Genomic DNA, 26,391 nt, shown 5'->3' on the forward strand with positions numbered 1-26,391 from the left:
AACCAGATCAACACAGAGCACCACAGAATTTGATACTTGCAGAAACAAATTATCTGCCATCCCCTCTGCACAGTTTGGATGTGGTTCCTCAACAGAGGCTATATATTCCCTACTCCACTCAGGGCCAATAGGACTAAGAGTTTCAGTCTTATTGTAGGAGGCTTTGCATAACTTTTGCATTCCTAGGCGTTTCTATTTGGCTCTTCTCTTTGAAACCTAAGGGAGCTTGGCCCCACCTGCTCCTGGGCTGGGTTTACTTACACATGCCACTCACATCATGGTGCATTGCCTCAAGCATCTACTACTGGTTACTGCCTCCCGAAGGTGGGATATAATGCTCCCAGCCTGGCAAAAATATGTGCTTTGAAAACTGGAGACAGTGCACACAGTGAAAAAGCACTGAATATGCTGGCTGGTTCTGTGTCAACTTGATACAAGTTAGAGTTATCCGAAAGGAGGGGACCTCAGTTGGGACTGAGCTGTAGGCAAGCCTGTAGGGCATTTTCCTAATTGGTGATTGATGGGGGAGGGCCCAGCCCATTGTGGGTGGTGCCATCCCTGGGCTGGTGGTCCTGAGCTCTATAAGGCAGCAGGGTGAGTAAGCCATGATGAGCAAGCCAGTGAGCAGCACCCCTTCATGACCTCTGCATCAGCTCCTGCCTCCAGGTTCCTGCCCTGTTTGAGTTCATGTTCTAAATTCCTTCAATGATTGATTGATTCATTGATTCCTACAATGTAGAAGAGTAAGCCAAATAAACCCTTTTTCTCCACAACTTATCATCACAGGGATAGTATCCCTAACTAAGACAGTGAGTTAATAAAAACTCATGTGGATTTCCACTTAAGCTGGGCAGTGGTAGTGCATGCCTTTAATCTCAGCACTTGGGGGCAGAGGCAGGTGGATTTCTGAGTTCAAGGCCAGCCTGGTCTATAGAGTGAGTTCCTGGACAGCCAGGGATACACAGAAACCTTGTCTTGAAAAACACAAAAAACAGACAAGGAAAGGACATCTCAAAGAAAGAGATATTGAAGCACAGTAGCAGGTCAGGCTGACTGTAAATGTTGGATGCCATGTGGCCAGTGCTTGGAGAAAAGACACATTCCAAACATGAATCTGAAGATGAAGAGCACTGGCTTTGGAGGACAGAGACCAAGTCGTCTTCACTCACAATAATGCCACCACATCCTATAAAGAGCATGTAAGCCATGCCATGGCCACTTCACTGGTCATTTCTGGTGAGAAGTACTGCTTGAAAATAAAAGTATGCAGGAGGAACTTTCTCTAAAGGAATGAAAAATAACATTAGATTCTAAATTCTACTGGTGATAACTAATAGTTATAATTCCTTGATGGAGTGGAGAGTGCTCTGCTATCATGATGGGAAAAATGTTTTTAAAGATATTAGAGGGTTTTCCCCAGGCTTCCTTCCTTATGGGAAAGCTAGGGTGGGGGTGGGGGGAGCCACTGTGCTAAAAAGCCAGTGGTATTCAGTTTTCATTCTCAGAGAAAGAGAAGCTTCTTCTGTTGCTACATATAAAGAAGTCACAAGAATACCCTAGATGGGGTGGATGATTGGATGAGCCAACTCATAGCTCTGGTTCTGGGTTTGGGTTGTTGCTGGGTTAGTCAGCCCACCAGCTGTCCTTCATTCTCAACACCAGGTACTACCCTGGCTAGCTCACCCTATGTAGTAAGCAGCAAGGGGTGAGGCAATTCTCCTACTCTCACATCCTAGGGATCGGCTTGCCCACACCTAAACCACCAAGACCAGCTCTAGTGTGTTGCCTAGTCAAAGAATAGAGACTACTCTGCCTAGTTCCGCAGCTGGTGAGAGGCAGGGCCAGCTTTCTGCCTCCAGTGACCTCAGGGATGGCTCTCCACAAGAAGGAGCTGATCCTGCAGACCCAAAGTTACAGGATCTTCTTGACACAGGACAGCAACAGGATATCCAAGAGAAGCCCCAGTCAGAATCCAGTATTAATGATGTAGCACAAACCAAAGACCTCAAATGCAATGAACACTTGCAAATAACAATATATGGACTAAAGGACTGTGTGATTCACTGTCTCACACTACAACTTCCACAACGAGATTTTTCTTTTCTTTTTTCTCTTTTCCTTTAAATTTTATTTTGTTTTATCCTGGGTTAAGGGAGTGTTTGCAAGGGTAGAGGGTAGTTGAGAAGGGACAGGAAGATGAGTGGGATTGAGATGCATGATGTGAAATCCACAAAGAATCAATAAAAAGTTAAATTGGAAAAAAATAAAGTAAAAAGAATACCCTATAACTTCACAATGTTCACAATGGTCCTTCAACATCATAGGAATTGCTAAGTTTCACGAGAAGCAACTTTCTACTGTTATCTTGTAATGTCACCTCACCCAAGCCTGGGATGCCCTATGTAGCAGAATGTTTGCTTTTTGCTGAACGTTTGTAAATTCCTGTCCTTTCACGCCATGTCCTCTTCATCGCTCACTTTCACCAAACCTGTCTAGGAGGAGAGAATCAGTCTCTCCAGCTGGGAGCTCTATGGTGGCTCACCTCCTCCCTAAGCTCCTGCGGAGACTGTGGTCCCATCCCTGCTTCTGTTCAATGCTGAGGTGGGCAGTGGTGTAGCCTTCACACTTAGAGATTTACGTACATTCTCATTCTTGAATGTGTCAAGTCCTGAGTAAACTAAAAGATTTTTCTTACAGATATCCGAGCTTCATGCTCTAAATGACAAACAGTGAGCCAGAAATAGACATGTATTAAATAAATGACAGTATGGCTGTCTTTTCCTTTCAGGGAAATTATTTTTTTCTTTGAGATTAGAAATGAATTATTGGGCCTCTGAGTCTCCACTAGTAAAACAATACACAGTGTGAGCTACATGCTTGACATTGTGTCATTAGAGCAAGGTCTTTAAATGTGAATTTGCAGCTAATCCGCCTTCATTATCTCCATTAGCCAACAATGCATGTAATTACTGCTCTCCCAGGCAAAGACATCCAAGCACCAGCTTTCCCACAGACTCCCAACATTCAGGAAGCTGCTTGCTACAGCTCATTATAGTAATAATATATGTCACCATGATCCTATTAAGTGTGTATGTAATTCAACACTACCCATGTGGCAAACCTTCAATATCATTTTTGGTGTAATTTGTTGCCTTTTAGATACAGTAATTATAACGGAAGTAAAGTACCACTAGAATAAAGGTAAATTTAACCGCCTAGTCTGTAAGCAACATTATAACCAATTCTATATGTATTCTATTTTTAGTATTCATTAAGAGGAGAAATTTTATTGAACAAAATATGAAACATTTAAAGTAATCAGTTTTAATCCCATAATTCTCTCCTCAAAAATCATTACCACCATCAATTTGTGTTTATTTTAATATTTTACTATATAGGTACATATCTATAAATAACTATATGTGCTAAAATATGTAAGGCATAGTATTATATAGTTCAAAATTGAATTAAAAGGAGATAGATTTTTCTAAGGTAGTTTATAAATAATTCATAATTGAAATATGATAAGAAATTAGCATGTAACATACTGAAGCCTGTAAGAAAAAAGCATGTTGTCAAGTAGTGTTGGAATATTACGGTAACACATATCTAATCATGGGTTTGTAAGCCTTCATAAGCTGAGTTTATTCAAATTCTTACAAAAAACTAATTTTTTTTCAGAGCTGAGGACCGAACCCAGGGCCTTGCACTCTACCACTGAGCTAAATCCCCAACCCCCTAAATATTATTTTAAAAAGCAAAACTAAAGCTCAACAGGAAAAGAAACTAAGTTTCAAATTAAAGTCAAGGAAGAGCTCATCACTAACCTCAGAGCATTTTCCTGTACACATGTAAGTGGTGTGTTACAGGTCATTGACTTAAAATAATTGAAACAAGAGCAGTTGTCATGGCTACATGTAGAAACTCAACCTACTGTGTGTCAGGCAGTAACACCTCAAACACATTGTAACTGATGCTTTACTAAAACTTCTATTTCATTTAATTTTCACAATAACTAAGTTAGAGAGATATTAATGCTACACATTTCTTACAATAAAAGTAAAAGCAAAAATCTGCAATAGATAATCGGCTGTCAGAGGTCACAGCATCAGCAATGAGTCTTTACCCCGATCAGCGCTCCTAACCATGCAGATGCTCATCCCTGGCTCCCAGTCCTGGTACTTACACGTCCTCAAAGCCCACAAAAGCCTTACAAGCTTTATCTGTAAAATGGGAATAATAGTGAGTTCTATGCACCAGAATTACTGAAAACTGGCTAGACAGTTTATGAGAAAGTGCTCATCTAACCATGGGGCTCAGAAGGTTACTGCTGAGACAAGAAAACTAAAGGGTGAAAAAAAAAAAAACAAACAAAAAAAAAACTTGCTTGTCTCTTGATCAAAGTTTTCCATGAAAAATAGTATATTCTTGTAAAAAAATTTTGCTTGTTTTACCTGGCTTAACATAAAAGTACTATACGAAGGCCAGGGTGAACCAGGGTGATCCACATGGTTGCAGAGTGAGCTGGCAGGGAAGAGTGAGGCAAGAATGACGCCTTGGAAGATGGGTGCTCTGACAACTGCCTGGAGTCACCATCAAGCTAGACTTACTATGATCCAAGTACATGTATTTCCTACAATAGATTCTTAGAACAGAAAATAAAATTCAAAAGCCTCATGCTCATCCTCATCATTCATCACTTTTTTTTTTTGTTTTGAGACAGTGTCTCACTAAGTAGCTCTGGCTAGCCTAGAACTCATTATGTAGACCAAGCTGACCTTGAACTCACAGGGATCCCTCTGCCTCTGCTTCCTGAAAGATAGGACTAAAGATGTGTGCCACCACATCTGGACATTGCTTTAGATAAGTCCATAGGAGTCTGAGTTTTAAAAAATCCCTTCATATGTATTATCATAGTAAAGACCCTAAAAAAAAAAAAAAAATAGAACTGAGATCAGGAACTGGATTCAACATGGTTAATAATATTTTTTTAGAAATCTCTGTGGTAGTGTGTACATGTGTTGTCATTTAACAAAAGTGTGCCCGCTCTTTTGTAATTAAAGGAGTCAGTGAAATGCTCACTATATAGAAGATAGGGCAAAATGCAATAATTAAAAAGGATGATCAGGAAAGGTCCCGGTGAACATCAGTTCAGACTAACCACTGCTTCTACTGGAACTGTGAACTTGGTCTGAGTGACTTTTTGTCCCCTGCCACAGCACTGGCTCAGACAGCTGTGAACCTCATGCCCCTTGTCCTTTGTCAAATGTCCTTCCTACCCTGTCACCAGCCGTCAGTGTGGATCTGCTCAACACCAGCTATGAGACAGTTGAAAGCCCCAAGCTCTTAGGAGAGTGGTGGGCTGGCAGGCACCTGGAAAATTTGGTACATGTCCTCAAACACCTTCACATCTTACCGGGCTTCTGTGGTGACTTGTCACTCTTACTGCAGAGCAATACAGAGTTGTCTAACCCACACAACCAGCTATGAGCCCTAAGCCCCAGGTTTCATTCCCACTAAGGGAACTAATCAGCTGACTTGTGTACCAAACCATTTTAAAATTCAGCGTTCAACTCCTATTGGTTTTGAGAATTTTCTAAAGTAATGATTTTTATGTATCTAGTGACTTTTATCCCTTCTTAATGTCTGTATTGTTATTGAGTTTTAAAAATGATTACAGCTATAAGTAAAAAAGGAAGAAAGAAAGCTAAAGAAAAGGATCAGAGGGGTCACATATTTTTAGCAGTGGTGGTTTGGATAAGAATAGCCCTGACAGGTGAATACATTTGAATACTTGGTCTCTAGTTGGCTGAAGTGTTGGGAATGATCAGGAAGTGTGGCCCTGTGGGATGAATGTCACTGGGTTTTGAGCTTCCAAAAGCATGCTGCTATTCTCACTGTTTTCAACACTGAGGTTCAGAGCTCTCAGCTGCTGCTCTAGTCACCTGTTACCTCCATTCCATCATCATGAACTCTGACCCTCTGAAAATGTAAACCCCAAACAAGCACTTCAACCAGTTGCTTAGGTCACGGAGTATTGTGGGATGTCTTTCTGTATGCTGTGAATATGTGTTACTCTCAATGGCTAATAAATAAACCTGCATTGGCCTATGGCAGGGCAGGATGGAGCCAGGGGGAAAATCCAAGAGAGAGACAGTGTAAGGAGAGATGCCAAACCGCCATCCAGGGAGGGAGCAACATATAATGGGACGCAGTAAAGCCATGGAACATGTGGAGATACATAGATAAATATTTATGGGTTGAGTTAAGTTATAAGAGCTAGCTAATAAGAAGCCTGAGCTAATAGGCCATATAATTTGCAATTAATATTAAGCCTCTGAGTGCTTATTTTATAAGCGGCTGCAAGATCACGGGCCAGGCAGGACTGGAGAAACACGGGACAGCAAGGCGGGTGGGACCGGAGAAACTGACTGCTACAATGGTGTTTTCCACAGCAGTAGAAAAGAACTAACACATCGGCAATTCCCTTTTGTATTTCACGGCTTTCACACCATGAGATGAGCTGCATGAACCCACAAGTGTGCAGAGTCACACCGTCAGGAGTCTTTACTTGACATAAGGGGGACCCTCCAACCAGGAGGTCCCCGCAGGTCACTCACCTCCAGGACGCTCATGCTCTCCATCCGTATGCAGCAGCATGGCGATCGGCATGCCCACATTCTTGGATCTTCCTGCTACAACCACATTTTTCCCAAATGTTTCAATTCCTTAAAAAATACAATTTGTTTAAATGCATGACTAACAAGAAGAAGCAAATTAAGCATATGAAAAGCCAACTGAAATGTTCTTTAAAAACTTCTAATTAAATTTGGGTTTCCTACCCTGTCTGTAGCATGTCCCTGATGGATTATTTATAAATATTTCTTTTTACACTTCTTAGATTTGCCATTTCCTCTCTCATTATGTCCTCATTTAAAACCCACAAAAATCCTCAAGTTGCCATTAAAGTCATTTGAAATGCTGAGTTTCATATGGAGTGCATAGTCTTAAAATATATTAACTGCTAATTAGACGAGAAATTCATACAACAATATTAAGTGCAAATGGCAATCAGCCTCCTAGCAAGATGGGGATAAAATAAAGTGGAAGGTGCACACACTTCAATTCACAGAAAGATGTAGATGTAACACATATTCCTCTTTAATTTTTTGCCTCTGCCCATTCAGGAGAAAAGGTTAAGGATGTAAAGAATCATTGTCTTCATGCCTTTGCTTATATGGGAGTGCCTAAATGCATAAAGACTGATAATGGTCCTGCCTACAGCAGTACAGGATTTTCAAAATTCTGCCAAGATTTTTCTATTGCTAATAAGACTGGTATTCCTTATAACCCTCAAGGACAGGCTATAGTAGAACATTGCCATCATACCTTAAAAACATATTGCTAAAGTAAAAAGGGGGGAGCTAGGGGCTCATCTCTCCTCCCCACATTCTATTCTTTCCCTTGTTTTATACATTTTAAATTTTTTATCAGTGGATTCTGCTGGAGTATCTGCTGCAGATAAGCACTGAAGGGCTCCTGTTACAAATCACCCTCTGGTGCGATGGAAGGATCTTTCTATTGGCACTTGGAAGGGACCCGATCCAGTGTTGGTGTGGGCCCGGGGTTCTGTTTGTGTCTTTCCTCAGGACAATGAGGTTCCTCTTTGGGTTCCTGAGCACTGTGTGCGCCCTGTGGCTGCTGCTGAATCCCAGCATGGCAGAGACCTATTGGGCCTTCGTGAAAAATTCTCCCCTTCTGATGCCAATGGGGATTGAGAGCCCAATACGGCCAACTTTGGCAAGTGTTAACATAAGCCTAGAAACTGTAGCCATGAGGTTGGATTCTTCAGAAGGTAATGTATTGTAACTGCTCTTTCAAGTATGTTTGAGAAGGTGTTACCCAGACACCTTGGAGATTAAGGATAACTCTGAAGGTCACTGACTTTCATTTGTTAACAGTAGCATGCCAGCTAAGCCTTTTCATTTTCACAACCCTCTTCAAAATGGTATAGTACCTACTCTTCAGGAGTGTCTCTGTGTAACATTTATTGACCTCCTGAAAATCATCTAACCTCTTTTGAAGATACCTTAAAATCTGTGAGCCTGAATGTAGCCATTATGAGACATTAGTTCTGCTCCTTGTCTTCTGTCTGTCTTTCTTTTTCTTTATGGTTCTTAGTTGTTCTTTTACAGAGCTGCCAGCTTAAGTCGTGATAGGATCAAGAAATGGGCCTTGGTGGTTCGTGTTCCTGGAGCTGTGTCCATGCCAGTGGACTGTGGCAGTTAGACACCGATGATGCTGATGCTCCAGAAGAGAATTTGACACAGCTGTTGCTGTTATAGCAGTGGTAGCCACTGCTGCTACTGTTTCTGGGATTGCCATTTCACTACAGCTAGCACAGTGGAGACCCTGGCAGCAAAAGTAGCTACCATAGTTAAGTACTCTTTCATTCTATTGGGCATGATAAATTTAATTCAGTAGTTATATACATTTCGAATGGCTTTGAATGTTATAAATTTATAGACTCAAGTTCCATTTGCTTTTGGGATACCATCTTACAAGGACTCCAATTTGCATAAAGCTCGTTAAAGAAGGGAATGGCTCAATTGCCTCTAGCCTACTGGCTATGGGTGGGTTAGGACTTCTGTTGGTCTTTTCTGTGTCGCACAGATTGCAAGCCCAGCGCCACTTTGAGATCTTTGGCAGCAGTTAACCCTACAGCTCACGTGGTTGAGCCTGTATGATAATGAGTATTCAGAGACGGGTAATGCTGGGGGGCGGTTGTCAACCTAAGACAGAGCACTTGTGTGGCCTGGACAAGTGTCTCCATGACTGGTAAGGCAACCTGCTGACATCCCATGCAACCTAAGTCAGAAGCTCATTTTTTAGTAAAAAGGGGGGACCTGTAGGGCCCTGGAACTCCCAAGTTGGGTAACTGCCGCCCTGCTTGCCTGACCTTGACCTTGATGTCTTCCCTATGCTGATTCCCTGCCAGTCTCCACCCTCCTGAAATGCTTTAGGGAAGTTCTTTGTTTGTGTATCCTGCATTTGGTGTAAACAGCTTAGATGCAAGAATGTAGAATATTCAGTAGCGAACTTCTGCCCTCCGGGGTTCCTCCATTGTGCTGTAAGCCTGTATTTAAGGTTCCCTCCCTTCTTCAATAAACGGCATTTGGTATCCCCTGGCACGAATGACCTGCTGTCTTTTGTCTCTGTTTTTCGATCCACAGCCCCTCGCTCAGACATGGTAAACGGGTGGTGGTAGCGTGGGTGCTACTGCAACAGAAAGAAGTGAAGTCAGCTCTCTGCCTTGTGGGGTGCCATTTCTTCACAGGAAAAATGAAGAAATTGGAGCTGAGGCTTATCCAAGAACTGATGGGCAAGTGTGTGATTCTAAAATCTGCTTTCTCTTGGAGAGTTTGTCCATCAGTTAAGAAATCAGCAGATTAGAAAGGAAAAGATGTTTCCAAAAGAGAAGTGGCCATGGTGGGGGCAGGAAAGCCATCAAACGTGCAAAGCCATGGAGCTTCATGAATGTACCCACCTGCTTATGAGAACAGAATGTGTCTAGCACAGTAGAAGTCTACATGCTTTTATTAAAAAATTATGGTTAATAGACATGGTTCTTATATGACTGACACATTATTATCTAAGTAAGAAAATACTGTACACTTTGGAAAGATTGTCATCAAGATGCATAATTCAAAAGTACAACGACATGCCACATTTGGAAGTTTCATTCACTACAATCTACAACTATAGTTGCCTATCACATGGCGCAAGTTCTTCATTTTCTTTTATTCTGTCTTGTCCTGTGACATTCACAAATGTAAAGCATTTTTATAGACTTTAGTTTTATGCTTATCATTTCAGTCACTTGTAGACAGAGGTAGCTCTACCCACACAAGGCCCTGGAGCTCACCTGCATCTGGTACCCATTTCCCACAGACGCAAGTTACCAACCTGCTCTTTTTATTATTTCCCAAACAGCACTGGCAGTGGCAGGTATCAGAGAATGCTGATCAAGGCACAATCTTCCAATATTGATAATATGAAATCCATCTACATCTTTTTCTGGGGCAATTCCATTGCATATTGTTCTTTCATCCACATGGTCTGAAAAGTAAATATAATTGGTCTCCTTTAAAATTTATGTTCATGGGAAAGCCCACCAAATGACAACTGGGGATCTATAGATAGATCAGCTCCAAGAGACATAAAATTATCATTCTTTTCTTGCCATCAAAATGGTAAACCAAAATGCTCTTGAGTGACAGCTGTGATTGGCTGCATGTAGAGCATAGGCTACTGATGAATACAGTGGCTGGACTGGCGAATTGTGTGGAACTGAACAAACCCAAGGAAATGAGGCAACAAGTAGGTAGAAATCTTTGCCTCAACATGCGTGCAGACTTAGGGGATTTGAATCCACTTTTCTCCACCACAAGATGCTTCCACTAATTGTTTCGTGTTAAAAATGTAGACACTATAGATTAAATGAGTTAAAACAGGAAGCCACAGAGGCTACCCAAATGTGGTGAACAAATTCTGCTAAAATCTCTGGCTAAGCCCTTAACAACATAAAGAAAAAGCAAACTTCTAGAAGTCCACATGAAAAAGGCGAGAGGATCGGCAAGCAAACAGGGTTACAGCTGTGGCACACCAAAGGAGAAATCTAGCTGGAGTTGTCAATCTGGTACAGGTATGTTCCAAAACCCTCAGCCAGCAGATTTAGTAGGAGAATACTGATCCTTGCCCCTGAGGAACCAAAGACAAAGGTGTCAACTCCCTCCATTTCTATTTGCCCTTTGGTTCAGGTCCTAGTTTAATATGATAGGGAAAAGGAAAGAGACAGAGAAGTCACAAAGGAATTGGCAAAACTGCTCATGAGTCCAGACACAAAGACCAGGTGCATTTCTGCACACAAGCCACGGGCATCAAAAGACAAAATTATTTTTAAACTACAATGTTTAATACCCTATAAACATCAAAGTTCTTAGAAATATTTTTTTAATTGAGAACAACTCCTGTAATAAGGATACAAGACTGCTGACAGTTGACCAAGTTATATTCTGCTCATGAGTTGGAAAACTCGATAATATTTCAATTTCCCCAAACCGACCTATAAAATTTCACTGCAATCTTAATCCTATATGGCTTTCACTAGATTCTGAAATATATTGAGAGATGTGTTTATATTTTTTAACACCTGGCACTGCTATATTATCCAATATAAATTTAAGGTGAAATATTTCTTTCAAGCCTTGAAAAAAAAATTAAAAATCCAAGGCAAAGCTTTATGCTAATGGGACAAATTTCACACCCTTAGCATGTATGTGAAATTTTTGAAAATCCATTCATGTATTCACTCAGCTAATATCTGAATGTGTTCCATGTGTTATACCAGACTTTTTCTTTTGGGCTACCACCCAGCTCCCAAATCATGACACAGAGACTTCTTATTAGTAATGAATGCTCAGCCTTATCTTATGCTTACCTCACTAGCTCCTATAACTTAACCTGTTTCTCTTCATCTACATTTTGCCTCAGGACTTTTTATTTTCTTTCCTTCTGTAGATCTTACTTTCATTGCTTCTCCTGTCTGGCTGGCTGGCAGCTGCCTGGCTTCTGACCCTGGTTGTGTCCCTCTCTTTCTCCCTTTTTCTCTTTTCTCTCCTTTGCCCAGATTTCTCCTCCTGCTTATTCTCTCTGCCCACCAGCCTCGCCTATCCCCCTCCTGCCTGGCTATTGGCCCATCAGCTTCTTATTAGACCAATCAGGTGTCTTAGGCAGGTGAAACAAATGTAACTCATCTTTAAATTGTCTACTTTTTCTCTCTGCCCACCAGCCCCGCCTACCCCTCCCCTCTCCTGCCTAGCTACTAGACCAATTGAGTGCCTTAGGGAGGTAAAACAAATTTAACACATTTTTATATCATTAACAAAGGCAACAGAAACAATTGTAACACACCTTCACACAGTTAAAGTAACATTCCACAGCACAAACAAATGTAACACATCTTTGGCCATTTAAAATTATATTCCACAACAATGTGTCCAATTGGGGAGTTAGGGTACTAAGTGAGTCAATAGACAAAATTCTGTCTATCGAACTTACATTCTAATAGCATAAATATTTGCCCTGGCGGTTTAACTGTAGTCTCAATAAATACCCTTTGGATTCTACATAAAAATAAAAAATTAAGACAGATAATACTTATCAGGTGTTTACTAGCCCAATATCATCCAAAAATTATCATTGAGAGGTGAGGGGACAGAAGAAGTCTAACCTCGCTGAGCCACTCCAACCCCCAATTTGGGTCTTGTAAAGGTTGGAAATGAAGTGGGTGGGATCCTCTAGGCTGGTAGTTCTCAACCTTCCTAACACTGTGTCCCTTTAATGCAGTTCCTCATACTGTGGAAATCCCCCAACCATAAAATTATTTTCGTTGCTACTTCATAACTAATTTTGCTACTGTTGTGAATCATAATGTAAATATTTGTATTTTCGGATGGTGGTGCATGGCACGTGGGGTTGAGAACCAGTGCTCTAGGCCATGTAGGGATGGATCTCCTTCTCCATGCACCCGCAGCCTCCATCTCCTACAGCACAGAAACTGCTCAGAATGCCTGGGAATTACTTTACAGACATGCTAGGAAGGTTAGAACCTGTGTATCCTACGACGCTTTTGAAGCTCAGCTTTAACTGATTCTATGATTCTCTGGTGGGAGCTGAAGACTATATGGACATCTAATGTGGCCTATTCTGATGACGACAATGGGAAAATCCTGGTTTCTGAAGTTATTGGGCTCCTAAGCCCTATATATGGTAATTTCTGTAAAACTTACATTACAACCGCCAAGCAGTATATATCCTATAGAATAAATTACTTCAGAAAAGTATTTCTTTTCTAATAAAATTGAAACCTACAGTAGATAGGAAGAAATGTTGCTTTATGGACGTTGCATGCCAAGGTCTCAGGAACAATAATTCAGACTCAGTTGCTTCATAAGTATCCTTCTCCCCTGAGTTGTCTGGCCAGAGTATTTTTGTAAATTAAATTCAATAATACAGAGGACCATTGCCATAACCTATAAATACATATATCTTAATTCTTAAATTATTTTAAATTTCTTGGGCTCTGTTTTTACATCAGCTCCCCCTCTTCTCCCTCCGATCTCTCTCACACCTCCAATCCTGCTACTCTCACATCCATAGCTTCTTTTATTTTAATTTTTATTGTGAATAGAAGTGAGTAAGTATGTAAATGCAACCCGATGAGTGCATTTCGTGTGGCTCATGCATATTTTAAAAAGATTTTTTTAAAAAGAAATATACACCACGCAAATAACATTTTGAGATGAATTCACTCAAAACACAGATGATAAAGAAAAAAGCAAAAGATAGGAAGAAAAGCAGACTATTACTGTTGTTTTTGAAATTCCTTAATTTGAAGTGGTTTTGATGTTTTTGTGTGGGGTTATATTTTGTTTTGAGAAGTCATCTCAAAAGACATGTCTATGAACTTAGGACAACAAAAACACCCCCCAGATGGTTTCCACCTGGGCACGCATTAGTGGCTACAGAGATAAACAAATCCCTGGAAGACATAAATTGTCTCAGTGACTGTCCCCACAAAGTACTAATATAGTTGTAAAAGCCCTTGCTCAATGCTGCCATCTAGTGGAGATAGGTTCCATTTACAGGACAGTTGTCTGCCTTTTTCCTTGTCATTTAAAAAGTTACTTACAAAACTTTAAAGTAGATAAATAACATTGTGAGAATGGGATTATGAAAATCATGCCAAAATTATTTGAAGCAAAAATTTCTTCTCAAAATATTGTTCTTAAATAAATTAACCATAATTCACAGCTTATGACATAATAATTTATTTTTGTTGATACTCATATTTTAGTGTATTGTGTGTGTGCATGCAGGCATGTGTGTGTGCGTGTGTGCATGTGTGCGTGTGTGCGTGTGTGTGTGTGTGTGTGTGTGTGTGTGTTGTATGCATGTGTATGTGTTCATGCACGTGGAAGCCAGAGGTGACATTAGGTGTCTTGCCCTCTCACCCTCCTCCTCACCTTTTGAACTATATTCTCAATGAATAGGAGCATGCAGATTTGGCAAGACAAGCTAGTGTGCAAGCCTCATGGGTCCTCCTGCCTCTGCCTCCCCAGTGCTAGGGTTATAGGCAAGCACTGTCATGCTCAGCCTTTTATGTAGGAACCAGGAACCCAAACTTAGACTGTCACATTTGCACAGCACTTAACCAACAGAGCCAGCCCTCCTATGACACAGTCTTACTATCAATCCCAAAATACCCAAATTTCAGTGAATTCTCTATTTTTCATCATAACTTAAGAATGTCAAAATCTGTGACCAAAAACAAGAGCTATCACCTTGACAATAACCTATATTTACCCATTAAACAAATAATCTATTAACTCATCTCTACTCCTATTCCGACCTGTTTTCAATTTCATCCTGGTTCCTGTACCTATTATTCCTTTGGTGTCTTTTCTGAAAACCTAAATCTAACGACAAATAACATCAGATTGACTTCTCCTCACGAAATAAATTGGAATTTAAAATTAATATCCTGTGCAAGTCCTCCTTTATGCTGATTATTTTATTTAATGCTAAAAATTCTTTACGAAGCAGGCAGCATTTTCTTCACTTACCAAATGGAGACACTGAGACAAAGGTAACCAGTGAATGGCAGGGCTAAGACTCAAGTCCAGACAATTTTCTTATAAAACTCACCTCTTCCAATATCTCCAGATATTAAAAGGTATAACATGAATGCATAGACTTCAAACATTTACATTATCCATTAGCTTATATTAATACCCTGAAAATGTATCAATTATGGTTAAAATATTAGCATGAGGGACCAGTCGGCCTGGATCCAGACTTGGTTACTCAGAAGGAAGGGACTTGACCTCTATGTTCTTCTCAGCAAATACCCATCATGACAGCTCTACCCCCCACAGGATTACTGTGAGGATTCAAATTGTATTAGTAAATAGAAAAACATCATGTAGCAGAGACTTAACTCCAGTGGATGCTGACCACTGGTATCTTGTATACATATTATTGGCTTTGCATATAGAAAAGTACCCTCTCTCAAATCATCCTCACATTTGCTGAGGTTCCTCTTACCTGTTTCTTACTCCGCTCGAGTTTGTCTGTAGTACAGATAGATAACCAGTGCCATCTAGTGGCCATTAGTAACAAAGTCACCAAGTAAACGTTGGTCACAAAGGCAACATGTAGATACAAATTTGCTTTTGTTAGGACAAACTAAATAGAATGTACTTAGAAACTCTGAGGAAGGAAATACAGTGTTTTGGAAAATAACTTTAAAACATTTTAATTATGGAAGTTATATGTGATTTTGTGATATGTAACATGATGTTCTGCCACGGGCATATTTTATGTAGTGGCTAAACAATCAACACATTATGTATTTCCTTTTGTGTGGGAAGGATATGTAAATCTGCTTTTGTGGCAGTATGTTATAACTATCTCATGATTTTGTACAATAGGTCTCTAGAAGCTACTGGTCATATCTAACCAGCGTATTAAATTTTTTGTCCAGTGTTTCATAGACACTCCCAAGCCCCAACCCCTATACACACCATTCTATGGTATGTTTCTGTGAGACTGAAATGCTTGCTTGTTTTTTCTGTGTTTATGACATGGTCTCATGTAGCCTGGGCTGGCCTTGAACTCACTATGTAGCCAAAGAGTCCTGACCCTCCTACCTCCAAATTCCAAGTACACCAGGCCTGGCCAAATTAGACATATTTTGATCCCACATATTAGTGGTATAATTCAATATTTGTCTCTGTATGTGGTTTATTTCACATACAGATCCTTTAAAAAGCACTTAAGGAGGTTGTTTTCTTGCTGTTTAGTTGTATTAAGAGGACTGTATTTTGAATATTAATTAATGTATTATTATTATTTGTATGGTTCACAACCATTTCTCTCATTCTACAATGTTGTCTCTTCATCCAGTAAAGGAGTTGATGACTTCTGATGACTTCTTACTGTGGATCAGTTTTAAAATTTGATATTTTCTCACTATTTTTGCTTTGCTTGGGGCGTCACATCCAAGAAATATGAGCCACATAACAGTCAAGCATGTTGATGTAGCAGGAATCTTAAAAGGTCTTATTAATAAAATCAAACCTGAGGCTAGTTTTTGGGGTGAATGCTCGGATATCAGAGAAGTGGAACAAGCCACATCTACCTCACCTCGCCAGTTGCTCAGGGTGATCCTGTTTCCTCGGACTGAAAGCCTCTCAGTCCTCATCCAAATGGATCTAAGCTGAACTGTTGCTCAAAAGCCTAAAAGCTTAACCAGCCAAATGCTTCTAGTTTCTGGTCTTCACGCCTTATATATCTTTCTGGTTTTGCCATCACTCCCTGGGATTAAAGGCTCACTTCTTGGGATTAAAGGGATGTGTCACCATGCCTGCCTGTTTCCAATGTGGCCTTGAATTCACAGAGATCCAGAGGGATTTCTGTCTCTGGAATGCTAGGATTAAAGGCATGAATGCCATTTTCTAGCCTCTGTATCTAGTGGCTGTCTGTTCTCTGATCCCAGATAAATTTATTAGGGTGCACAATATTTTGGGGAACACAATACCACCACATTTCCCCTTTTTTGTCTAAAATTAAAAATCTTATAACTAATACAAGAAAAACTATCCAATAAGTATATACAATATATACAGTCAAGAATTACATTAACAATATCTAGTCCATTAACACTTGACAAATTCAGATAAAAATTTCCTTATATATTTTTGACAATGTCCAGTCCAATGATATTTGATAAACTCAGACAAAAAATTTCATTACTTATCCTATTTAAAACAAGTAGTTCCTTTTGAAATGTAGATTCAGTAATTGACCTTTCATCTTATCATATCTATATTCTATCTTTTTTCTTTTCATAATAGATTCTGTAGTCTACCTTTTGTCATTTTTATATCTTCCTCCTTTTCTTTATGCAGTAGATTCAGTGATCTGTCTATTTATCCTATTATTCTTTATCTTTTTTTCTCAGAGTAGATTCATATCTACCTCATATCTATATTCTCTTTTTTTCTTTTTCTTTTTTAAACAAATCTCTGAATATAATCTCCTTGTTCAGCTTTTTTCCTGACCATTAACAATTAACAACTTGTAACCAACCATCATAAACAATAACAATTATCCATAAGCCATTGAATGATCAAAACGTATTTCTTTCAAAGACCTGATTGAGAATTGAATATTCTTATTCAGTTCAAATATAGACATAAAGTGTGTCCTCTCATGTATCCCAGACTTACACCCACATGACATTATACAAGTATAGAAGAGACCAAGGGGGTTAGCCTATAAATATGAAAGGTCAATAAACAAGAGATGATACTGTGGTGTAATGTCTGTGAGTGGATCAGAAAAAAACAATAAACAGCAGAGAGAGGCAGGAGGCACCTCTGCCTGCATGAAGCAATGGTAAGAACTAAGTTGTAAAACCCTGACATACATAAGAATATTAAGTCACTCCAAGAGGATTCAACCCACATGTAAATGGGGGCTTGCTAACCGACTGGAATGTAAACACCACATCCTGTGAAGAGCTGTAGCTATACAAAGGGGAACTGAGTGAGGGTCAGAGAGAAATAAGGGCCAGGGCCAGGCTGAAAAGCAAGACAGAATCCCAAAGGAAGCAGCAACACCTGCTAAAACTTCACATTAAGGAACTCTCATCAATATCCATGATGTTGAATGTACAAATAAAAGATAAACTGCTTAGGAAGGAATTTAGCCAATCAGTTCATCATACCATTGAAAAGATGTTTGCTCCACATCAGTTGCACATCACTATGCAAACCACCCTTGGCATGGTTTTATTTAAAAAATAAATCAAACCAACAAAAAAATAGATACTTTAATTCTTCTGTCTAATGTTTTAAAAGATAATATTGTGGATAAACACTAGTTTTTATGTCACTACATATTTACAAACCACAATAAGATTAGTTTTTAATACCTGAACAAAAAATTGTTAAGAGACACAGAAAAATTGCTAATTTTCCCCATTGTGCCTTCAGCTTGCAATCAACTGTGGTTGTGCCTGGCTGAACAGAGAGATAAGGCTTGCCCACATCTAAATTTTTATTCACAGCTTTTCATCCTGTAAGTATAAATCTTCAAGAAACTGTTAGTTGTCGCTACAGTAGGAAGATAACAGCCAGCCCTCTTCTGCATGTGTTTCATAAACTGCCTCCAATGCCACGATGTGCCTTTTCTCCTGCCCAACCAAATACAGAAAAGAGCATCCATCATGTACCTGGAAGTGGTAGCTGAACTAATATACCACTGACTCTTGGGTCCATGTTCAGCTGATCAGTGATATCCAAAAGTTCCTCCTGAGAAACGCTCTGGGGCTTTAGAATGAGCTCACTGCAGATACCTGGAAGAAATCCAGGCAGAGAAGGTCATTGGACTACCCCATGGCGGTCTCCCCCAGTGTGTCTCTGGTCTACTCTGATCATCCTCCCACTGGAAGGAAAGCCCTTCGACAGAGTCAGTGTTCTAGTCACCGGAGGAGGGATTTCTCAGTCAGTACAGGGATTTTCTCCTGATTCCTAGGCATCACTTGGCTACTACTGCAGAAGACAACTTTCACTGATTTGTGAAAAGCCCTCTAAGTAGACATGAAGAAACCAAGTGAGACAGGAAATCAGGAAAGTTTATGATTCAGTTAAAGCAGATGCAATATACAAAGCTCTTTAAAAGCAAAGAATCCTATTGTTTAGTCCATAAAATATGAAATCACACTGAAATAATTCTCTAAGAAACCTCAACACGGTAAGACATTCATAGAAGCTTGGGTAACTGAATAATCTCTAATAATAATAATAGTCCATGCTATTTGAGTGGTACTTATTTGATAATTATCAATCATGATTATGTAACTTTATGTGATAACTGAAACATTTAATAACAGTTATAGCTCACACACATACCCACCTACAGCGGAAGCAGCTTTTATCTTATTCCTGACGTAGGTGTGGCTTGCTGGGTTATCTCCCACTAAAATGATACTGAGGTGGGGCCTCCTGTTTCCAAGAGCAATCCACGATTCCACACCTTGCTGTATTTCTTTTTGGATTTGTTTGGCCATTTCAGTTCCTGAGATGATAATGGCTTCATGTCTGTGGGAAACAAAACACTAAGTATAATATTTAAAAAGCCAATAAGGAGCATTCAACTGAATAAACGTATGGTACAAGAATGTTCAAAACAACTGTGGGGGCTGGTTAAGAGCGCCTGTTGCTCTTGCAGAGGAAGGACAAGGTTCAGCTCCCAGCACCACATGGTGTCTCACAAGTGACTGTAAGCCCATCTCCAGAGGAGCAGTTGCCCTCTTCCTGCCTCCACGGTCACTGCACACACGGTACACAGCCATGCATGTAGACAAAGACACATAAAATAAAAATACTCAAAACAACTATAAACATCCAAAATTTGACTTTTCTAACAACATCTGACACTCATTTTCAGGTTCACAAATAATACTAATGACTTTTGGGAAGGGTTATAACTTTTTGTATATCTACCTTATAATCTGCTTGTTCTAGACTGACTGCATTTATGTTACTCCAAATTTAGCTGACATTCTAAACTTCTGTGAGATTAGGAGGGGCTTTGAGAGGAGATCAGTGGTGGGGGCTCTGCAGACACCATGGCCAGCGGAGTGATGATCCACATGAAGCAAGAAGGAAGTCGGGTTCAGCACAACTTGGAAGCTGGTGCTGGTTCAAACTTCAAGAGTCTGACATTGAGCAGTTTATTTTAGGCATATTTAAGTACAGCACAATTTGGAAAAAAGTTTCCTGGTGACACCTAACTCAATCCCATGTGTACAACAAAGCTCAAGACATGATGATATTGAAACTCTTTTCAAAGGACATGGGACTTCTTCCATAAAGATGGGTTCTATGGGTTGACTACGTGTGACATCTTAAGGGTCTGGGGGAGGGTCTGGTGTGGTCTTGGTCATACAGATAATGGAAAAGTCACCAGATTATTAACCATCACTGCTTCCATTTGTAAAGTACACGTTACATATCCCATAAAAATGGGTTGCAGTATTGGCTGGGAAACAGTACTCAAGATAAGTGTCTAGAGAGGGTAACTGAGATAAACTAAGACTCTGGGGGAGCCATATATGGCCTTGCCATAGTGATAGTACAGAAGTCACTGGGCCATTAACCACATCCACTCCCAGCCTTCTAGGCAGAAAACAGGCCATACACCTCTTCCTTTGAAGGAACAGCCCTATGTGTTTAACATTCTGGTCTCCCTGGTGCTTATCTGTGAGCAGAGGACCTCATGCCCACTACAGATCAGGTCATGGGTCAGAGACTTTGTAAATGACCTTAGTGCTTTTATGAGACACTACAAAGGCCCCCACCCCCTTCCCTTATGTTATTTTATGGGTGATGCAACAGAGAGGGAAAAAAAAACAGCTCATTTAAAGTTTGGTGTCTAATTTCATATATTCTAGGTATTGGTCCTATAGCTGAAGTACAGTTTCATTTTCCCATTCTATAAGCTGTCTCTTCATGCCAGTTATTCCTTCCTTGGCTATATAGAAGCTTTTCAATTTCATAGAATTCCACTTGTCAGTTTTTTGGATTATTTCCATTGCCCTTGGAGCCTATCTGGAACATTCTGGGCTTTTAAGTGCTTTTTTATATTTCTTTGAGAATTCCATACATCAGTACTGCATTTACATCATTTCCACTCTGCTCTCTCCCTCCTCCAACTCTTCCCAGGCTTCTCCACTCTCTCAAATTCATAACCTCTTCTCTAATTATTATTCATGCATTTATCTATAAGCATATATAAGTACAACCTACTGAGTCTATTTAGTGTTACATGTTTAGGACTGGAGATTGGGTAACCTATCATGCGGCTCATCCCTGGAGAAGACTGATTCTCCTTCTCTTAGCAGCCATTAATTAACTGCCTTCATCTAGAGCTGAGGCCTTATGAGGTTCCCCCACTCACACTAACATGTCAACTATGGTTGTCATTGTGCAGGCCTTATTGAGGTGGTGTGTATTGCCATAGAAACAATAAAAAAGATCAAGGTGAGGGACCTGTGATGAGGGGCACAGTATGGTACAGGTTCTCTGGAGGGGAACATTAGAAAAACAGGAGGGCTTGTAGCTGGAGAGTGGAGAGAAGGTAAAACAGAGGGAAGGAAGGAAGAGGTATAAAGGACATTAAGGATGATTATTTTCTGTTTACTTAAAAATATGTGTGTGTGTATGCATATATAAATAAAGGAGTTACACCACTGGGAGTGATAAGGTCCCCAAGGCCACACACTGTCTATGAAAAACGCTACTACCCAGGCATGTGAAGCCTCCCTTGCTGTTGTTGATCAGGGGAGTTCAAGAGACGTCAAAAACAATACAAGCTATTTCTGCCCATTGTTGTCTCTTAGAACTGAAGCTAAGACTCTATTGCTGAGACATCATTTACTTTGACATGGACTTGGAGGAATTGAGCTAGAACTTACCCAGGAGCCTCCTATCTCTGCCTTTCAGTTTCACGTACGTTTTCCTCTAGAAGTTCCAAGGTCTCTGATCTCACACCGGTTTTGATCATTTTTTTAAAAGTTCATCTACAGGAGGAAACCCTGTTTTCCTAGTACCTTTTGTTAAAGACGACATTTCTTCTTCAGTGTTTGTTTTTGGTACCTTTCTCAAAAAATTAGATGACAGTACTTGTGTGGGTTTATGTTCTTCAGTTTTATTCAGCTGGTCTGTGGAGATGCTTTTGTGCCTGTACTACATGGTTTTTGTTAGTAAGGCTCAGTAACATAATTTGAGATGATACTGTGATGCCTTTAGTATTGCTCTTCTGCATAAAAATTGCTTTTGTGACTCAGGGTCTCCTGCTTCCATGTGGATTTTATAGTTCCATAACGGTTTCATAGTTCAGTGAAGACTGTCATTAGGATACTGAAGGGCCTTTTGCTTTTGGGTAATATAACTGTACAGGATTAATTCTACTAACCCATGAGCCTGGGAGAGTTTTCCATCTTCTAATGTCCTCAAATTCTTTCTTCAGTGTTTCAACTTTTCATTTGGAGGTCTTATATTTCTTTGGTTAAGTTTATTTAGAAAATTCATTAAAATCTATTTTGAATGTGGCTTTTCTGGTTTCTGTTTTTCTCAAGTTCATTACTGTTATGTAGAAAAGCTACTGTTTTTCAAAATTGATTTTGTACTCTATTAGTTTGTTAGAAATATTTAATCAGTTCTAATAGTTTCTGGGGGACCCTTTAGGGTCTTTTAAGTACAAAATGATATTTGCAAATAAGGATAATTTGATTTCTTCCTTCCCTACTTATACCCCTTTTATCTCTTGGTCTTATTACCCTAGCTAAAATTCTGAACACTATATTGAGTGAGAGTTGAGAAAGTAGACACTCTAGTTTCATTGCATATTTTAGAAGACCAAAGGTCTCTTCCATATTCGGTATGTTACTATGGTTTTTTCATGTGTAATCTTTCCTATGTTAAGGTGGGTTCTTTCTATCTCTGTTTCATTCATGGCTTTATCATGGAGGGAAATTGAAATGTATAAAAGGATTTTTCTGCATTAAATAATGTGATTTCCCTTTTTTAAAGATATGAATACAGTCTTACACATAATATTATACACATTAATTTGCATATATTGAACCCAACTTGCTTCTGTGGCATGAAACCAGCTCGTTTTTGATATCATCTTAATGTGTTCTTGAATTCATTTTGCCTATTTTATTGAAAAATTTTGTGTCCTTGTTCATCAAGGAAATTGATCTACAATTTCCTTCTTCAGGTTGTGTCTTTGTGCAAATTTGGCTTCGAGGATGAGTTTGGCTGTGTTCTCTCTTTCCATTTATGAAACAGTTCAAGAAAACATGGTGTTAGCTCTTCCCTAAAGGTTTAATAGAATTAAATATGCTGTGAATCCTGAACTTTTGTTAAGAGACTTTTTATTACTGCTTCAATGTAATGAGTTCCTCATAGTTCTGTTTAATGTTTGCTACTCCTTGATTTAATTTTGGTAGGTCACATATGTAGAAATTCATCAATTTCTTCTACATTATCCAGTTGTTTGGAATATAAATTTTGAAAGTACACCCCAATGATTCTTGAGATACTATTATAATCTATAGTAATCACTTTCATCTCCAGTTTTATGAATTTGGATCTTCTTTCTTGCTTTCTTTTTGTTAGCTCGGCTATGGGTTTTTCAGTTGATTCTACATATCATCCATTTAGTTTCCAATTTATTATTATTTCCTGGCATTTTTGCTCTTGTTTGGATTGTTGGTTTTCTTAGATACTGAGGTACATCATCAGATTACTTATTTGAGGTATGCTCAATGTTTTCATCCAAGCATTCATAGTTATGAATTTCTCCTTACATTGGCTTTCGCTCTATCCCAAAGATTCTAGCAAGCTGGGCATCCTATTGACTATAATTTTATTGGTTATTTCCAAGCACCATATTCCATCAATTGATCTACATATCTACTTATATTATTACATTTCAATTTTGATTACTACAGATTAGTATTAGGTATCAAGATTAGGTAGTCTTATACTCCCATCTTTGTTCTTGAGGTCAAATCTGTTTTGGCTATTCAAGGAAGGTCTTTTATGGTCCTACTTAAATTTAGAATTTTAGCAGGACTTGTGTTGACTCTGTAGATAATTGCAGATAGCATGGGCATTTGAATATTATTCACTGGTTATGAATATGAGAGATTTTTCACCTTGTTTTTCTTCAAACCCTTTCATTGGTGTTTTAAGTTTTCATTGTCCAGGCCTTTTTACCTCCTATGTTAAATTTTTGTGCTTTATAAATAAAGATACTTTGCTATTTTTGAAAACAATTACTGATTTCTGTAGGCTGTCTTTGTATGTTGCTTTTCTAAATTTGCTTACAGGTTTCGGAGATTTTTACATTTAAGTCCATGATTGTCTATCTCTGTCTCTCTGTCCCACTACATCTTACACATGAGAATTATTCTTCCTTTCTAATCTGAACTTTCTTTCCCTTTACATGCCCAATTACTCTGGCTTAGACTTCCAATACCATATTAAGAAGAAGTGAGCCCAGCCTTCTTTCTGATTTTAAAGGGAAAGCCTGCAGCTTTTTCAGCATTAATCTGTGGGTGTATTAAAATAAGGCCAGTGTGCTGAGGTAATTGTTACTATAACTAATTTGTTGAGTTAATATCATAAATGAACACAATGTTTTCAAATGATTTTTCTGCATCTAATGAGACAGTTATGATGTCTGGCCTCCATTCTATTAATGTGGTGTGTCGCATGTATTTATTTGCTATGCCAAACCATGTTTGAATCTCAGGGATAAATCCAGTCTACTATTTACACAATCCTGTTAATGTGCAGTTGAATGTAACAAGCTTTTTTTTATTTTTAAGCCACCAATCAGCTCCTAAATCATGACATGAAGACTTATTATTAGTTATGAGTTAGGCCTTAGCTTTGGCTCGTTTCCTGCTAGTTCTTTTAACTTAACCTGTTTCTCTTCATCCATGCTTTGCATCGGGGCTTCTTACCTTTCTTTCCTTCTGTATATATCTGACTTTCACTGCTTCTCATGTCTGGCTGGCAGCTGCCTGGCTTCTGGCCCTGTCTCTTTCTTTCTCCCTTGTTCTCCCCTCCTCCTCCTTCTCTCCCTTCTTTCTCCTCCTTTTTATTCTTTCTGCCCACCAGTCCCATCTATCCCTCTCCTGCCTAGTTAATTGGCCATTCAGCTTTTTGTTAGCCCAATCTAGTGCCTTATCAGGCAAGGTGAAACAAATACATCACATCTTTACATGATTAAACAAATACAGCATAAACAAATGTAACACACCTTTACACAGTTAAAGTAATATTCCCAAGCATAAACAAATGTAACATCTCTACATAATTAAACATTCCACAACACTTCCCTTCTTCTCTTTCCTTTTTCTCCTCCAGTAGCCAGCTTCAGTGAGGACCTACTCTCTTGCCTGCAAGTTTGAAGGACTGTGAATTCAAACAGAACTAACTATGAGGTTAAGCAATCAGTATATAGAAATTTGGGCTGGAAAGAGGCTCAGCAGGTGAAAGTGCTTGCTGCTGAGTCTGAAGACTTGAATTCAGTCTCCAGAACCCACTTGGTGGAAAGAGAACCAACTCCTACAAGTTATTCTCTGACCTTCACTCATACTCACTCCCCAGTAACTTAAACAAATAAACAAATAAATAAATGTGATACAAATGAGAAGATACATGTTTTAAAAAATTGATGTTAAATACTGAACAGTAGCAGAAAAAAATAACATCTTCACTGTACACATTACATTTGACAGTGTACTGTCTCATATATTATTTTAGATTTTAAGCATCCCTATGAGGCAGGTATTACCATCTCAGTTTGAGAGTCGATAACACTGAAAAGGTGAAGTAGGAAAACAATTATGTTTGAGTTCCTAATGTGTTACATACAAATAAGTGCAGTGTCTACCTCCCATAGGGTTCAGGTCCCAAAAAGGAGATGTAGAGTCAGCAAAGGAAAAAGACATGATCATGATTTTAATGTGTAGTTGAATTATATTTTTGCATCTGTGTTCATCAAGGGCACTGGTTGTTTTCCTGTGGTGGTGTTGTCTGGCTGTGGTAGCAGAGCAATGCTGGTTTTATAAAGTGAATGTGAAAGTATTTCTTCCTCTTCCAATTTTTGGAAGCTTTCAGAAAATATGGTATTACTTCTTAAAAGTTTAATAATGGTCATTAGTGAAGCCATCAGGTCCTAGAATCATTTGTTGCTGTTAAAAAAAATCTGATTATTCAAATTCTTTACTCATCAATATTGCTTATATTTTGTATTTCTTCCATCGTGGTTTATATTCCTAGAAGAATTTCAGGTTTTTTTCTCATTATGTGATCCATTACCATGTAACAATTCACAGCAGACCCTTAGCATTCTTCCTGTATAGTATTTCTATTTTAATTACAATTTTATATTTTATTTCTATTTGTGAATTTTTCAATTTCACCCAATTATTGAGATCGAGTTTTAACAAACTAATAACATTAACAAAACAATAAAATTTTATGAAGACTACTTTTTAAAAAATGTTTAGGATATAACCTGTGCATTTGAGAAGTATTCCACTGCTGACAAGGAAGCATTTTATATGCTATTAGGTTAATTTAGTTTAAGGTATTATCCAAACTAGTTTCCTTTCATTTTCTATTTGGATGATGTATTGTTCAAAGTATAGCACTGAAGTCCCTTAAAGATTGG

General features: G+C 39.0%; 1 protein-coding gene across 5 annotated transcripts in view; it reads right to left on the reverse strand.

Moving 5' to 3' along the window:
• The window catches only part of Mthfd2l (methylenetetrahydrofolate dehydrogenase (NADP+ dependent) 2 like), a 109,115-nt gene that overhangs the window by 71,531 nt on the left and 11,193 nt on the right, over positions 1-26,391 (reverse strand). For all 5 annotated transcript variants that reach the window (XM_036201376.1, XM_036201381.1, XM_036201379.1 and 2 more), the window contains exons 2-5: positions 19,045-19,229; positions 18,362-18,484; positions 9,967-10,119; positions 6,621-6,728 (exon numbers count right to left, since the gene is read on the reverse strand). In XM_036201376.1, the coding sequence (XP_036057269.1) occupies positions 6,621-6,728; positions 9,967-10,119; positions 18,362-18,484; positions 19,045-19,229 (569 nt within the window). The remainder of the gene's footprint in view (positions 1-6,620; positions 6,729-9,966; positions 10,120-18,361; positions 18,485-19,044; positions 19,230-26,391) is intronic.

This window comes from Onychomys torridus, chromosome 10 (genome assembly GCF_903995425.1).
Source record: "Onychomys torridus chromosome 10, mOncTor1.1, whole genome shotgun sequence".
Classification (NCBI taxonomy): domain Eukaryota; kingdom Metazoa; phylum Chordata; class Mammalia; order Rodentia; family Cricetidae; genus Onychomys; species Onychomys torridus.